At 56.0% G+C, this 15,374-nt stretch overlaps 1 protein-coding gene across 2 annotated transcripts in view; it reads left to right on the top strand.

Annotated features, from left to right (window-relative positions):
• LMX1B (LIM homeobox transcription factor 1 beta) overlaps positions 1-15,374 on the top strand; it is an 86,319-nt gene that overhangs the window by 978 nt on the left and 69,967 nt on the right. For both annotated transcript variants that reach the window (XM_018055785.1, XM_018055786.1), the window contains exon 2: positions 56-242. In XM_018055785.1, coding sequence (XP_017911274.1) covers positions 56-242 — 187 coding nt within the window. The remainder of the gene's footprint in view (positions 1-55; positions 243-15,374) is intronic.

Here is a 15,374-nt window from a genome sequence, read left to right on the forward strand (position 1 = left end):
CGCTGGGCCGGGCTGGTAGGCGCTGACGGCCCGGCTCTCGCCCTGTGCGCTGCAGGCTCCGACTGCCCGCATCCCGCCGTGTGCGAGGGCTGCCAGCGGCCCATCTCCGACCGCTTCCTGATGCGAGTCAACGAGTCGTCCTGGCACGAGGAATGTTTGCAGTGCGCGGCGTGTCAGCAAGCCCTCACCACCAGCTGCTACTTCCGGGATCGGAAACTGTACTGCAAACAAGACTACCAACAGTAAGCGCCTCGCGTCCTCCTCCTTCCCCGCCGCCCGACACTCGAGCCCGGCCGCCCCTCTGCCCGGCCGGGGCCCGCGTACCCCCTGCAGCCGGCCCCGCGCGCAGCTGGGCCCGTCAACTCCAGAGAGAACTCCGCGGGTTGCGCGTCTCCCTCCAGGGAAGAACCATCCCGGCCCGGCTAACCCCGGTGGGGTGGCCGGGACCCTCCAGCAGCCCCTAGTTGCCATCTTTTTTGTTCGGGAAACCTGCGCTGGGCTGCTCCGGTTGGAGTGCGCGGGACAAGGCCCTGAGTGGAGCGAGGGATACGATGCTTCGGTCGTGGGACCAGGGCCTGGCTTCACGGAGGCCTGCACTGGGGACCGAGAATTGCTTTTCAAACGAAAGCAGTGCTTTAGGGAACCGGGCCCTGGCGGTGTGCTTCCCCAGCCCCAAGGCAGGGTTTGTGTCGGTTGGGGATTGCTGAAGCAAGGGGGTGGAGTGCCAGGGTGCTGAAGCGCGGGAGCCCTCGGGCATGCCCCCTTTCTGCCAGGCTCCCTGCTGCCTTTTCAGTCCCCGATGGAGAGAAAAGGGTGTGCGCCCTCCCCAGACCGTTCCATGCGGGAATCCTGCACACATAATTATTGTTGGCTGGAGATGCTGTCTAGGAAGAGGACCTTAAGAGGTGGCAAACCACAATCTGGGCTCCCCATGGGGTGAGGAGCTGACCAAGTCGGCCTTCCCCAGCAGGCCCTCTTTCTTGCAGTGTGTGTATGTTGAGGAGGGCTGGCCTGCTTTGGCCGCCTGCAGCCCAAGCCTCTCAGGGTTGGGGCCAGAGACTGAGCTGAGCCCTACCTGCTTGGCTTTTGTTTTTAGCTGAGACTATGGATTTGTCTGGCAGGGGGCGTGGGGTAGATAAGAGTAGATTCAGGTCTTTGTTTTGTTTCTTTTGACCCTCTGGGTTTTGTGCCTGGTTGTGTGATTAAGAGGGAGACGGAGGGGAGCAACAGCAGGAAGAGGGGCGTGGGGATGCCCAGGGCAGCGACTAGTGGGTGCCCGTGAGAACTTTGCAGTGACGCCCAAAAAACCATTTCCGATAGGACTGTGGGGTGGGTAGGCTGCTCAGGTGGTGTGGTGCTCAGAAGGGGCTGTGTGTGCCCAAGCCTCTGAGAAAAGACAGGGCGGCCAGTGCTTGGTATCGATAGCAAGGGCAGCCTACCCGCTCTGCTCGGGGACTGTCCTGAAATCCACACCCTGATGGAAAGGGGAGCAGCTTGACTGAGACCTGGAAATAGGTGGGACTGCAGGCCAGAGCCCTGGAGAGGGCATCGGGTTCTACTTCAAAAGACCACGGCTGAGCCCTCCACTAGTACCTACTCTGTGCTCCCTTGGTCCAGGGGCCCAGTAGGAACTGCTTTTTGTGCCTCGCTCTTCCTGCCAGCTGGGGGGCTCTGCAGGCAGGAACTGGGGCCCTGTCCTGAGCCGGCTCTATGTGGTCCCCAAAGACTGCCCTTCTCTCTGGAGCACCCTGGGTTAGGCACACTACCATTCATGGGGTTTGTGCTGTGCCCTGGACTGATAGGTTCTAGTTCCAGAAGCTGAGGCCACCAGTCAGCTCAGCCACAGGCAGGCATAGTATAAAGAAAAGGAGGAAAGTAGTTGGAGCTAGGTGCAGTCAGAGGCTTTGGGGTGGCCCCAGGGACTGTCCCCTCAGCGGGGCTCACCAGCCTCCAGTCCACATACATCCTGCTGTCCTGCACCCCTTGCCTGGCTCTGCCTGCCCAAGCTCGGCTCTGGTGGTGCCACTGCCCAGGGCAGCTCAGCCTGGACAACTCAACATGTGGGGGCCGGAGGCCCAGAAAACTGGAAATAGGCCTCCAAATCATTTGTGCAAGTTTTAGGGAAAATTTTTTTTTTTTTTTTTTTTTTTACATTTTGTAAAGACTCTTTCCAGCCTCTTGTACCCATCTGCCCATCCTCTCCTCCCCACACCCCAGTCATTCATAGCAATTTTCTTTAAAACAAGGAGAAGGTGCCCCCCTGGTTCTTCAGAGCAGGAAATTGTAAAGTCACACAATTTGAGCTGGATGATCCTTTAAAGCTGAAAGGCCAATTCCCTCATTTTACAAAACAATTAAGCATTAGACAACTATTGCTTTGCTGAAAGTATATTTGTTTAAAATAGAAAAAAAGGTACCTAAGAGCTTTCTCCCTCAGTGCAGTAGGGGTGTGTTTGCAAGTGAATTTGGGGTCAGGGTGAATCTCCAGCACAGAGTCTAGGTCCTGTGGGCAGCAGGCAGGCATTATTCATGCCTCTCATGGTGTCTTCCTCCCCTCGTCCCCCTTTCTTCCAATAATGCCAGTCAGGTATCTGCACTAGGCTGGCCAGCGGAGGAGGGGGAAGAAGGGGGGTTGTTATCAAGACAATTCTGGCGACAAATCCTCCGGTGGATCTTTTCTGTGGGAGAGCAAGGGCAGAGAGGCAAGCAGAGGCTCACTGGGAAGTGATGTTCTTTGCACAATAAAAATGTATTTCACGATTTATTTTTTTCTTTGAGGATAGCAGATGCATATTTATTGCATCTGTGCGTAAATGCTTTTCAGACGAGAATGCAGGCAAGTGGGCTCAGAAATGTGCCTTCTCGATTTTGTTGAGTCTGCGTCAGCGGTATCGGGAAATTAACACCCCCCCCCAAAAAAAAAAAAACTTCTGAAAACTGTTTCTTCGCCTTGAGAGGGGCTGCGGGGCTCGATCCTTGGAAAGAGGTTCCTATTTTTATTAAGCGTCTCTTCCTCCTTCCGATTTATTTTAAAGATCCGGAACACTCAGAGACACAACGTTGTTTTACGCACCACGGGGGTGATTAATTGACGTTCGGGCGCACTTAATAACATTTGATAAAAATCCACCCGCACATCCTGATCCTGCAAAGTGGAGAGCGGGCCACGGACATTTGGGCATTTTCACGCATCACTCGAAGTCTTCTTTTTCTCAGTTACGTGTTTTTTGGGGGGAGTCTCCTTCAGGGGAGAAAAAAAGCATCGGATCGTTCAGCTGTGCCCCAGACTTTGGCCCCTCGGCAGCGCAAGCTCCGTTTCGGGTAGAAAATCGGGTTAGAAACCGGGAAGACCCACAACCTCCAAACACAAACACCCTCTCCTTCCTCCACCCCAGAACACATTTTAAAAATGACATTACCCACCTCCTCGTTTGTTTTTTGTTTTTTTTCTTTTGCCGCTTAGCCAAATAGAATTACGTAACTCTCTTTTCCTGCCGTCTGTCGCTCGTCTGGAAAGGGTTTCTATCTTTCTATCCCGAGGAGATGGCGAATTCCGGGAGGAGGCTCCGGAAGGGGGGATGGTCGTTGGCAGAGTCCAAAAATCTGTCACAAAATGGAGCCTAATCGCTTGGAAGACAGCTCCCAGATCTGGCCACCCGAGCCTCGTCGGTGTGCGGCCAGCGGGAGCCTGCGTGCGCTGTGCGCCCACCTCGGCATCCAGGGCTGGCGGCGCCTTTCGGCTGCCGGGCCTGCCCGGGCGGCCTCGCCTCTCCTCCGTGGGGCCCGCACGGTGCCCTGGGCCTCGCCTGCCCAGGTAGGATGCCTCCACAGCGGCGAGAGTGGGGCAGCGAGGCTTTGCTTGAGTTTCACCAAAAAAGCTGTCCGAATCCTGGGGTGATTTTCTTTCTTTCTTTTTTTTAATTTACTCCAGCTGACTGTGGCTTCAGTGGCCCAACCCCAGTCTTCCCCAGTGCATTCCTTTCCTGGGAAATGTTTACACCGGGAAAGGCCTTCCTGGGAGATTCGCCTCACCTCCCAGCACCGGGTGTGGCGCATGGGGAGAGCGAAGTCAGGCCCCAGCCTTTGCTAGCGGCCGCTTCTCCCTGCTTGGGAGGCCTCCTTTAGGAGGGCGCCAGTTACACCAGCAGCATCCCCTCCACCAGTGGGTACCCCAGCTGGCATCGCTCCCAGCAGACTAGTTTCAAGCTATGACATCCCTGCCCACAGCCTGGGGTAGAGTAGTGGGCCTGTCCTGGAAACGGATTTCCTTAGAAGGAAGAGCCAGCGCTTTGCCTTACTTAAAAGACTTCTTGAGTGCTCTCCCTGGACATGGAAGGGCTGAGGGGATCCCTGTGCCAGCCCAAATCTAGGGGCCCTCTGGCCCCCAGGGGGGCACCAGCAACTTGGCTGCAGGCGGAAGGGTAAGCAAGGGCCTTCCTGAGGCTGCAGTTCTCCGCTGCTGAACGGATGCATTATTCACAGCTGACTCCTGGCTCACCCTGTATTCCCCAGGCTCCGGGCTGGTGTAGCCTAATTTGTTTGCTGGGTTTTTCCCGAGTGGGGGAAGCAAGCTGTGAGAATCTCCTCTGGGGTACGTGAGGCTCCCTCCTGTGTGTCCTTTTGAGCCAGGCTTGGGACCACTGAGCCCCGACACCTACCTGAGCCTCTTCTGTAAAATGGGGGACATACCCACCTGGGACGGGAGAAGTATTTTTATGAGGATTGGAGATAATGTGCCCCAAAGGACCTGGCATCTTGCCTGGCACATTGTTAATATTCTGGAAATTATTGTTGTTGCTTTATCACCATCAGCATGGCAAGGAATGCCTTGGCTCCGAGGCCACACACCATACCACCCATGGATTCCATGCCAAAGAGAGGGCAGCTGGCATGCTAGGCTTGCCGTAGGAAGGATGAGGGACACCCCTGGGAAAACCATTCCCTTTGCCTGAGTGGGACACTGAGACAGACCCGAGGTCACCTCCCGGCCTCAGCACTCAGCAGCTGTGTGATCTTAGCCAAGCGGCTGCCCGTCTCTGAGTCAGAGGTTCTCCATCCACAGAATGGAGGTGACGATATAATTTCTCAGGGACGTTGTGAGGATTACACCCGGTACCCCAGTGGGGGTGGGGAAGCTTCAGTAAATGTTCCATACTTCATGGGATCCAGTATCCTCTCCTGAACCTCCATAGAGGTAGAAAAGCTTCTGATGACATGAGTGGAAACAAATGCCAACTGTGCATTGTCAAGAAGGGCAGCGGGCAGCAGGGTGGGCCTGGCCTATTCCTTCTTGTGAGGGGGGCGGGGAGCAGCGTGTGGAGGTTGGGCTGAATCAAAGATCTTTCCATTGGAATCTCCAGGGTCTACATATTACTTAGAAAAGCACACTCAATAATATAATTTAGTATTTGGAGAGCTGTTCATGTTCATTTGCTCTTGTGATTCAAATGACAGAAAATAAAGCTCAACCGACATCTCCCAGGCTGCAGGGGGGATTCCGAAGAGAGGGTATGTGTGGGAGAGATCCAGGGATCTGTGCGTTTTTCAGGTGAGAAACACCAGCCCAGGCAATCAGAAGGCTCTTCCAGCCCAGGGAGGTTTTTTGGTCCATAAAGAGCTGGCAGTGCTTCCCCAGGGAACTTCCTCTATCCTGCAGCTGTGAGGTTTTTAAAACAGAAAAGGGAAAACACACACATACACGCACAACCACCCAGTCCTACTTTGGCATTAGTTAGGCGGAGGGATGGAAGATACTCTCAGTGACATGAGTTATAACCTCCAATTTGTTGGACACCACAATCAGGCCTCAGCTTTAGGGGAGGAAGAAGGAGGGATGGTCCACTCATCCAAGGAGTTCCTGTGAGCTGTCAGTCAATGGAGGGTGCTGGAGGACCCAAGGCCCTTGGCTCTCTGGCTGACCCAGCCCTCTCCAACCTCCAGATTCTGTGCTGATGGCAGCAGAGAGCAAAACCAAAATTATGTGTATTTATTGCCACTGCAGTCAGAAGTGGGAAGGTGGTGGTACGGAGGGGAGGGCAAGGCTGAAAACCATATTTGAAAAAGTTGATTCACGAAGGCAGAGGAAGCAAAGTGGCAGACGTTTGCCATTTCATCGGCCGGCTGGTGTTCTCCATTCATGTCATAAATGTCTCCTGTCATTTGAGGCCAAAAGCAACATGATTTGGTTCCCCGGTGGCCTATAGGGTTTTTCTCCATTTTCTTTTTTTTGCAGTAAATGTTTATTTGTTAATGATATGCTTTAAACAGCCTAGCCTTGACCTCAAGTCTCCTGAAGCATCCATCTCCTCTCAGAAAAATCTTTCAAAGTTTGTGTAATTTTGAGGGGAAGGTGTAACTGACAGGGCAGTGAAGGGCCTGTGTTTGCTTTAACTACTGCGGTGTTGGGAGTGGAGGGGTATAAGGGGCCACTGTGCTCCGAATGGCAACTTTCTTGAGTTTCAGGCCTGGCTGACAGCACTTCCTCACTGCCCTTTACCTTTGGGTCGCCTGATCAGTACAAATAAATTTCTGCAGAGGCCCTTCCTTTGTAATTCCCAGGGCAATATTGTATCCATTTCTGTTCAGCTTTTTGATTGGCAGCCGCTGGATCTGCCTGGTGGACCCTGGGGCCCTGAAAAGAGGTAGGGGAGTCTCAGGGTCCAGGGGACGTGTATGCGCACATTGAGGAGGGGAGGGGGCTTTGTCTCAATTGGAAGCCAGGCCCAGACCAGGACCAAATGTGCCGGCTGATGGCAGAGCACCTGGCTGGCCTGGCGCTTGGTGAACTGGGGGCGGTGGTGGAGGGGGGATGGGGACCCGGTTCCTGGAATCAGGTTCCAGGAGAAACAAAGATGTTTGCTTCCTGGCCAGCCTTGCTGTCAGAGGTTTCCTCAGGAACTGTGAGGTGGGTGCCAGCCGGGGAGGGTGCCCACCAGGGCCGGGGTGAGGAGACCGCTGAGCAGCGCACTAGGTGCAGGAAGATGAGTGGGCATGCTGGAACACCGAGCTGCCAGGGCGCCTCCCCCAATCCCAAATGCCTCTGCTGACGCTGCCCGCCTCCAGGCAGCATCACCACCGGTCTGGATGAGCTGGGTGTGACTGCCCTTCCCCTCTCCCACCTCTGGTTTTCAAGGGGGACTCCGTGACTGTTGTCATGTGACTCCTGGATTGCCATAGTTACTGGGCTGCCGGGGTGTGGGCACCCACCCAGGCCTGGAGTTGCCCAAGCCTATGGAGACGGAGAGGACCAGGGTGCTCTGGGGCCACCTCCTCCAAAAGGCGGGCCCTCCAAGGGGGACACAGTTTCTCAAAGAGCAAGAAGGCAGTTACAGATCCGGGCTTGAGAATGTCTCTGGCTCCCAGTAACGCAGGCCAAGGCCATTTAGGAAAGCTGATGCCTCTTCTGGAGCTTCAGTTTTCTTTCTCTGTGTAATAGGGGTGATCTTTCCAATCTCACTGGGTTGCTCAGAGGAAAAGTGAAACAAACCCAAAGATGCCAGCCTACCTTCGGCATCCAGTCAATGTATATTTCCTGCCTGCCTGCCTGCCTGCCTGGGATGGAAGCCTGAGGCGCCCTGCCCGGCAGGAATGCATTGTCTGCCCGAGTGGGAGGCCCAAGGAGCACAGCCTCCTAAACCGACCTCCTAGAACAGCCCTGCCCACCCTCTTACTTCTCACCCGGGTCTGGACTGGTGTTTTGGGGTTTTCCCCTTGCAGAACCCCAAAGCCGGCACAGGGCTGGCCATCAGAAGCTGGTCCTTGGAGGCAGGCAGTCAGCAGCCTGTGGATGGACCCCCATTACTGTGGATGAGGCACATAAGTTCCCAGTTTTTCCCAGCAGACCCTGGAAGTTGCCAGGGTAGGTGTTACTAACTCCTAATAAGGTAGGTTAGCTGTACTAACGCCGGAGCATCAGGCCACAGAAGTGCATCTGGAAGGAAAACGACGGGTGTTTTTTGAGTGTCTGGATGGACACTCACCTTTTTTGCTGCAGCTCTGTGTACTGGTGAGAAAACCCAGGCTGGGAGAGTTAATAACTTCTCCCAAGTCCAGAGTGACTCTGTAGCAGATTCTTCCCCAGATGGGGCTAACTCCCAAAGCAGTAGGGACCCTGCACCCCTTCACTCCTGACCTTCTGGAAGCTCCACGTTCCCACCTTAGGCCGTTGTGACTCTCCCTGGAGCACCCAGAGGGAGGTGGGGGAGCAGTGTCAGCGCCGGAGGTTTGGAAGGGATGGAGTTGGGTGGATCACTGCTCTCTTCCACCGGAATGCCCCAGTAAGGCCAGAGAAGGAAAAAGGTTAGAATAACTGCCTTTCTCGGGGCGAAAGAGCTGCCTTCAGCGCCCCCCTTCGGCGCTCAGGCGGGGCGGCTCTCAGTGGTCTCCGCCCGCCTTCTCCTCCAGGCCCCCCTCTCGGAGAGTTCCTGCTCCTCGTTCTCCTTTACCCCCGAATTGGGGCAGCGAGGTGCACGAGCTCCTCGGTTCCCCGGCTCCTCGGTTCCCGGGATCCTTGGCCGAGCCACAGGGCGCCAGCGGCGGTTGATGAATTTCGGTGTCACCAGGGGTTTAGCCCGGATTTGGGAACCGCGCGCTCTAATACGCGCACACGGTCCTGCCCTTTCTAAAGCGCAGCCCTTTCACCCAGCCACTGATTTATGAAGGAACCCGATCCCGGGACGGGCTGGGCTGGAGCCGGGAGCCCGGGGCCCGCGCGGCAGCCTTCGGGCTCCTCGTTGCGGGGGCCCTTGGCGGCTCCAGGCGTTCTCCTGGGCTGGACTCAAAGAGCCCTGCCGGGCGGGGCCTCCCGCGGCCCAGGACTTCCCTCCGAGCCACTTAAACCCCCTGGAATGGAGCGAGGCGGGTGGAGAGAGTTCGAGTTTTCATTCGGAATTGAGCAAAGCCCTCGCCCCTCCCCAAGCCCTGCAATCGACCCCCTCGGGCAGGCCCTAAAGCAGCGAGATCGGGAGGTTTGTTTATCGAGGGAATAGAAAATTGAAAAAAAAAAAAAAAAGCGTCCAAGACCTTTTTTCCCGCCGCAGAAAGGTGCAGAGTCCTTCAGCTCCTGGAGGCGGCGTGGCACCCCGATAGCTGAGTTCCCCGCGCGCCCACGCGGGGCCGACCCAGCGCCCTCCCTCCTGCGCCCCCGGCCGAAGCACGGCGGGAGAGCGGATTTTTTTTTCAGATTTGGTTTGCAGGGGGGAAATGGGGTTGTATCAATCCACAAATATTTACTCTTAACAGACTTGTATCTGTGGAGATTTCGAACAAAGACAGTTTAGGGGGATTACAAAAACCCTAAACCCCGTTTTTCTCCCGGACTTGGTGCTTTAAATGCCAATTACAGGCGAGCCATATCCAACAGCAACGGGGGGGAGGCGAGCAGGGTCCGGGGAGGGAGTGGGGGGCGAGTCCAGCCATTAAATGTAACTTTTCATTATGAAAAGGCTTTCGCCGGTTTTATCTTCTAATAAGATTATGTCACGAACACAAGTACCTAGGATGGTGCTGAGTGACAGGGCTCTGTCGTTTAATCAGAGTCTGCGCCGCTCAAACTGCGGGGCCCTTTGTCCGACGGAGTGAACGACGGAAACTTGCCGTCCTAATCCCCTTATTCATGTCAGGCAGAGAAAAGAAGCCGAGCACCTTACAACCGTGTCCCCTCCACCCCTTCCGAGGGTGGAGAGAGGAGGGGGCCTCCAGCCCTGTGCCCCCCACCCCATCCCCAGGCTCCTTTCGTTTCCCGTTGTGCTTGGGTCTCCGGAGCCCGCCAGGCATTCCACCAAAGGTGGGGGAAGGGGATGCTTTTCGGGAGCCTCAATTGTCAGCTTCTGGAAAATGGGGGCAAAGGCCCCAGGACCAGAGGATACAAGTTGGTGGGAATTTTCTTTTTTTTTTTTGCCTCCATTGACAGAGGACACAGGCCCTGTCTGTCCCCTTTCTCCAGCAGAAGTGGCATTGGGCAGTGCACCCCCGTCATCCCCTGTAAAGCAAGATTGAGAAGCCGGGAGAGGCCGGAGGGAGATAACCAGGCTGGGGCCCTCCGCGGGGCGGATTTCGTTGGATCCCTGGGACTGATGTCGCCAAGCTGGTACCCCTGGGAGTCTCAGGGTTGACTGTTCGCAGCCTACTCGCTGGGCCCCTTTCTTCTGAGGGCGAATTCCTTTGTTCAACCCCTGCGGAAACCTGCTTCTCCGCTGGGCCAGTGGCGCCTTTATACTCGCCACCGCCGCCTCCACCCCTGTCCCACAGTATGCAGATCTTTTCAGCGGCGCTCGGGCCGCCCAGATCCAGCCAGGTCCACCGACCGACCGGACCCTCGACGTCGCCGCCCTGCCTGAGCTCTGGCCACCAGCTAGATCTCCAGCCCAACAGCGGGGGCGCGGCTGCGGACTTTAGCCGCTGGCGTTCGCCTCGGGGCGCAGTGGGAAGCCACGGGCTTCCTAGAAGTCGCGGCGCAAGGCTCCGGGTCGCTGCACAAGCTGAAAACCACCAAAAGCAAAACGAACCCAGCAAATGAAACCCCCGCACCCCCGGGGCTCCGCTCAGCGCCCCTCCAGGGGACCGGGCCGGCGACCTCCCGCCTGGCTTCTAGGATCTCAGACCCAAAGCCCCAGAGTCAACGGAACTGGTGTGTGTTGGGGGGGGGGGTTGGGTGGGGGTATTTCGAAGGAATTTGTCTCTCGTATACCCGGCTCCTTGGCCTCCTTTTAAAGCTCTTAGGCTGTGCTCTGGGGCAGCCTCCCGGGGATCCCATTGCGCCCTGGGAGCGCTCTGGAGACGCCTGACTGCACGCAGTCTCCTCCCTCTCGAGCCCAGGCTCCGGGAGTGGGGAGGATCGGGCTGAGAGCAGGGTGTCACCTCGTAAAAGCGACAGGCAAGGGCTGTTTTATGGGGAGGGAGAAGGGGCAGGAAGTGATGCTTCCATCTCTGGTCACTCTAGGACAGAGAGCCCCAAGGAGGGAGCCCCATCTGAGCAGGGGACAACCAGGGAACCCGGGCAGGGTCAAAAAAACAGCCAGGGCTGCGGCTGTGAAGAAGGGCATGGGGACCGGCCAGAGCTGGGAAGGGGACCAGCGGACCTGGGAATTCGGAGCTCACCTCCCGCCGGTGCTCTGCCGCAGCCCCCTCTGCAGTGCCTGCTGCAGCCAGCAGCCAGCCCCAGCCCTTCTTCCCAGGCCAGGGGTGGGGGAGAGACTTTCTCCCTCGAAACACTTGATACCAACTTTGTTTTTTTGGCAAGAAAAATAAGCCTTGTTTGGAAAGGGGGGTTGGTGGTCGAGCGAGCAGGGGAAGGAGCGAGCCGCCGGCGGCAGAGCAAACTTTGCGGATTAGGTTTCAGCGCCTCCGCCCCACCCCCAGCCCCGCGGCGGTGATTTGTGCGCGGGGGTCTGTGACCCTGCGAGGCATCAAACGGCCCGCGGGAACCGGCCGAGTTCAGAGGGACAGTGGGCAGAGGGGCGGCCTAAGACAACGCAGATGGTTCATATCAGCCCAGCCGGGCCAGCCTTGGGCTCGCAGCGTCTGCCCGCTGGCCTGGGCTCCTGCGGCAGGGGAGAGGCCTGCGGTCTTCAGGGAGGCCAAGGCTTCAGCTGGTGATAGGTGGCCAGCAACGCAGCAGTCAGTGACCAGCGGGTCACAGCTGAAAGAAGGAGAGACAGGGTTCTTCCACCAGGCAGTCCTGACCACGTCCAGCTAAGGTGGGGCCTGACCTCCAGGGTAGCCTCTGAGAACTGAGCGATGCCCAAAGGAGACCCTCCCACGGCTACCAGGAGGCTGGGACTTACCCTCCCGTGCCCTATGGCAGCTGGACTCGTCCAGGTCATAGTGCCCCTTCTCCGGGACCACGAGTGGCCTTTTTCCTCTCCAGGAGGTGCCCTGTCCTCAGCCTGCCTGCTGTGATGGGTCCTGAAAGCCCTCTCCGCTCTCTGACATTCATTCACTCATTCATTCATTCTACCACTAAGGTAGACTGCCCTCCTTCTCTCTTCGGATCCTCACCCTAACCCTTCTGCCTGATCTGGGCAAACTTCTTCCTCCCTCCTAGCTCTTAGGGAAACCTAAGACAGAGGCTGGCTCTCAGGTTAGCCCAGAAACTAGCTTTGGGGGCGGGGCCTTGGGTGGTCAGGGGTGAGAGAGGTCCTTACCCACACGAACCTTGGCTCTGAGCCTGCTGCACCCCCCACCCCAGAACTAGAGTCCTGCGGTAGGCAGTGGCATGCCCAGGCCTCCCTGCCCTGGTCTCCAGGACCTGGCTTTCTCCTTGGCTTCCAAGGACCTCAGAGGACAGACCACACCTGCCAGTGGGACCTTGGGCTGGTTTAGAGTATCCCAGCTGAGGGCCTCTTTAAGATCCTTGTAGAAATGGGAAAATGAGGCCCAGGTGTAGCCAGGTATAGCCCAGCATTTCAGTGGTAGCAAAACAGAGTCAGGAACCTCATTCCACTGCCCAGTTAGGGGTCTGTATGCCAACTCCACAGTTCTTTCTAGAACCCTCTTCTAGGCTCTGGCTTTATCAGTGACCTTGTCTGTTCCCCTGGGCTGAGGCCACTGAGGTGGGGGGAGGGGGGTTGACCTCAGACCACTGAGAAAAGGCCCTACAATTCCAGTTCCTAGAGGTGGGTAACGCCTCTGTGATGAAATGATTTTGCAAGCTTTCTGGATAGCATGGAGTTGTGTGGGTTTGGGAATTTTATCTTCTAAATTGGGACACCAAAGGACAAGAGCCGGGTGGCACCGTGCCACATCCCATTATCTCTCTGTCCCCCAAGTGTCAGACTCCAAGACCCCCTGGGCTTGGCCCTTCCTCTCTACAGCAGGTCACAGGGAGGCCAGCCACGTGACCAGGGCCACAGAGGGCCACTGGGCTGCCAGGACCTCTCGGGGCTCTGTCTCCCAAGGTCCCTGCCTCGGGGGAGCAGCCGGCTGGGTCATCTGTGCACAGAAGACACATCTGTCTTCCACATGTTGGAGGCCTAGCAGAGGACATGTGGTTTGGGACGTGTTATCTTAATCATATTTATTAACCAATCCTGAAATGTTAAAATGTTTGATATTGTTACGATTCGGAAAAGATCCCCGAATCTACATGGCAACAGATCAGGGGAACCCACCAGCGTCAGCCAGGTTTCTTTCAGCTGGGCTCGGGACATGGCTTTGGAAGTTCTCTGAGTTGTTCTAGTGTGGTGGGATCTCTGTGCTGTGAAGTAACACTTCCCGCTTTCATTTTCCCAAGCAAAGATCTGAAGCAAAATTAATTACCTGCCTTGACTGATAGTTGTTCTGTTGGAGTATGGTTCTAATCCTTATTAACATTCTCTAAAGTCAGGCATGAAATATGACTTTTGCACCACACTCTTTGGCATATGTTTTTCTTTTCCAGGATATTTTTCAGGCTATCTCTGAGCCTCGCTGCTGTTCATTATTTCTGCCATAGGTCTAAAGTTGCCAGTCCCGCACTGAGCCCAGCCAAGGGGGTGGGGAGTGGGAATGACGTATCTCCACTCACAACGCAAATTGCTTCTGATTATTGAGCTTTGAATGTTTTCCTCCGTCATGTTTTTATTAAAAACTCCAGCATATTTACGCTCAATGGTGTCTTCAATTAGGACTTTTTTTTAAAGCCGGGGGTTCCCCTTTCTATAGCAGTATGTAAAGAAAATAGTTGTTATGACCGCAAAATTACCATCCAAACCTGGTTTTAGTAAATCTGGCCCTGCTTTGACAAGCCCAGTGGGCTTGGAGCTTTTTTCCCCTGAGTGTTCCAGCTGCTGGGGAAACGGAGGAAGCCCACAGAAGCCTCTGTTCTGCAGGGTACTCGTTGCGCCTCTCAGGGGCTAACACTTCCCAAGTTTGGGAGCTGCAGAAGGGGGTGTGGCTGCAGGGGGCTGGCTGATGGGCAGACCCAGGCCAGCAGCACAAAACCTCAGCAGCAACAGTACTAATCACAGCCGATGCTTGTTGAGGGGCTAGGGGAGGAAATGGCAGCCCACTCCAGTATTCCTGCCTGGAATCCCATGGACAAGCCCATGGACAGAGGAGCCTGCGGGGCTACAGTCCACGGGGCCACAAAGAGTCGGACATCTGAGCGAATGAGTGTGAACGCACGCTCTAAGGGGTGCTCTTCTTATTTTCACTTTCAGATAAGGCAAGAGGCACCGAGGAGTTGAGTGACTTACCCAAGATCACACAGATAGTAAGTGGAACTGGGATTGGAGCCCAGGCATTCTGTCAGGAGAAAACTTTCAGCGATCCCATAGGAGGCAAATTCCAGCCCCTTGGGTTCAGTACCCTAGTGGTGGCCTGGCTCCAAACTTCACATTATTTGTTGAATGAACACTTTGTAATTAAAGGCCAGTGTTCACCGTGTGCTGCCTTTGATAAGGGTTTCATGGGGATTAGCTCATTGAATCTTCTCACCACCCTGGGGCAGGTATTGTCATCTCCCATTTTATAATTTTGACCTGAGAGGTGCAGTGATTTTCCCATGCAGCTTCAGGTGGCAGTGATAAGAGCTACTATGTATTCTGGGCATCTGTTATGTCCAGGCTCAGGGCTAAGCCCTCGGCACCCCACATCTTAGCAAGAGTTCTGAAAAGCTCAGTTGTTGACCCAGATTTCCAGGTGACAGCACTGGGGCTCAGAGAGGTGAAGACACATCCCCAGAGGCACACAGCCAGCACAGAGCTGTACCAGCATCTGTAGGTGCTGCTCCTCAGCCTCGAGGGGCCCAGGGTTGGGGGAGCACTGGGACCAGCCTTCATGGTGGGTCTCACTTGGGATGAATAACTGTCCTGGCAGGAGGCAGGACATATTTTGGAATTGACGGGAGGAGCATGTTTGTGTCCAGCCTGTGCTGAGTGGTCACGGCATCATCCCATCCTAGCCTGCCCTTGCAGATGGGGAAGGCAGGGCACAGAGAAGTTAAGTGACTCGCCCTGGGTCACACAGCTAGTGAGCAGCTAATGAGATCCCCACTCCAGTGTTCTGGCTTTGGGGCGGTGTTTCTCGGAGAGACATTCTGACTCATCATTACTCTCATTGACATCATGTGTAACCATCCCTGAGTGCCTTCTGAGTGCTTCGCAAATACACAGTGACAGCAGGGTGGTTCCCAGAGGAAGGGTGCTTTTCCCAGGGTCACCCTGCAAGATACAGCCGGCCAGGGTGTGCCTGCCTACTCTGGGCCCGGGGACAGGGGCCAGCCGCTCCCTGGGGGATGAGAGAGGCGGATGGGAGCCCTGCCAGCTCTCCCAGGGCCGCCTCGACTCCTGCCCTGCCTTCCGGCTCCGGCTGCCGGTGCGGCAGCTCCGGGCAGGCTCTGTCTGCCCTTTGAAGGGGGACAGCCTCCTGAGCCTGTCACTTTGAACTGCAGAGGG

Source organism: Capra hircus, chromosome 11, assembly GCF_001704415.2.
Source record: "Capra hircus breed San Clemente chromosome 11, ASM170441v1, whole genome shotgun sequence".
Lineage (NCBI taxonomy): Eukaryota > Metazoa > Chordata > Mammalia > Artiodactyla > Bovidae > Capra > Capra hircus.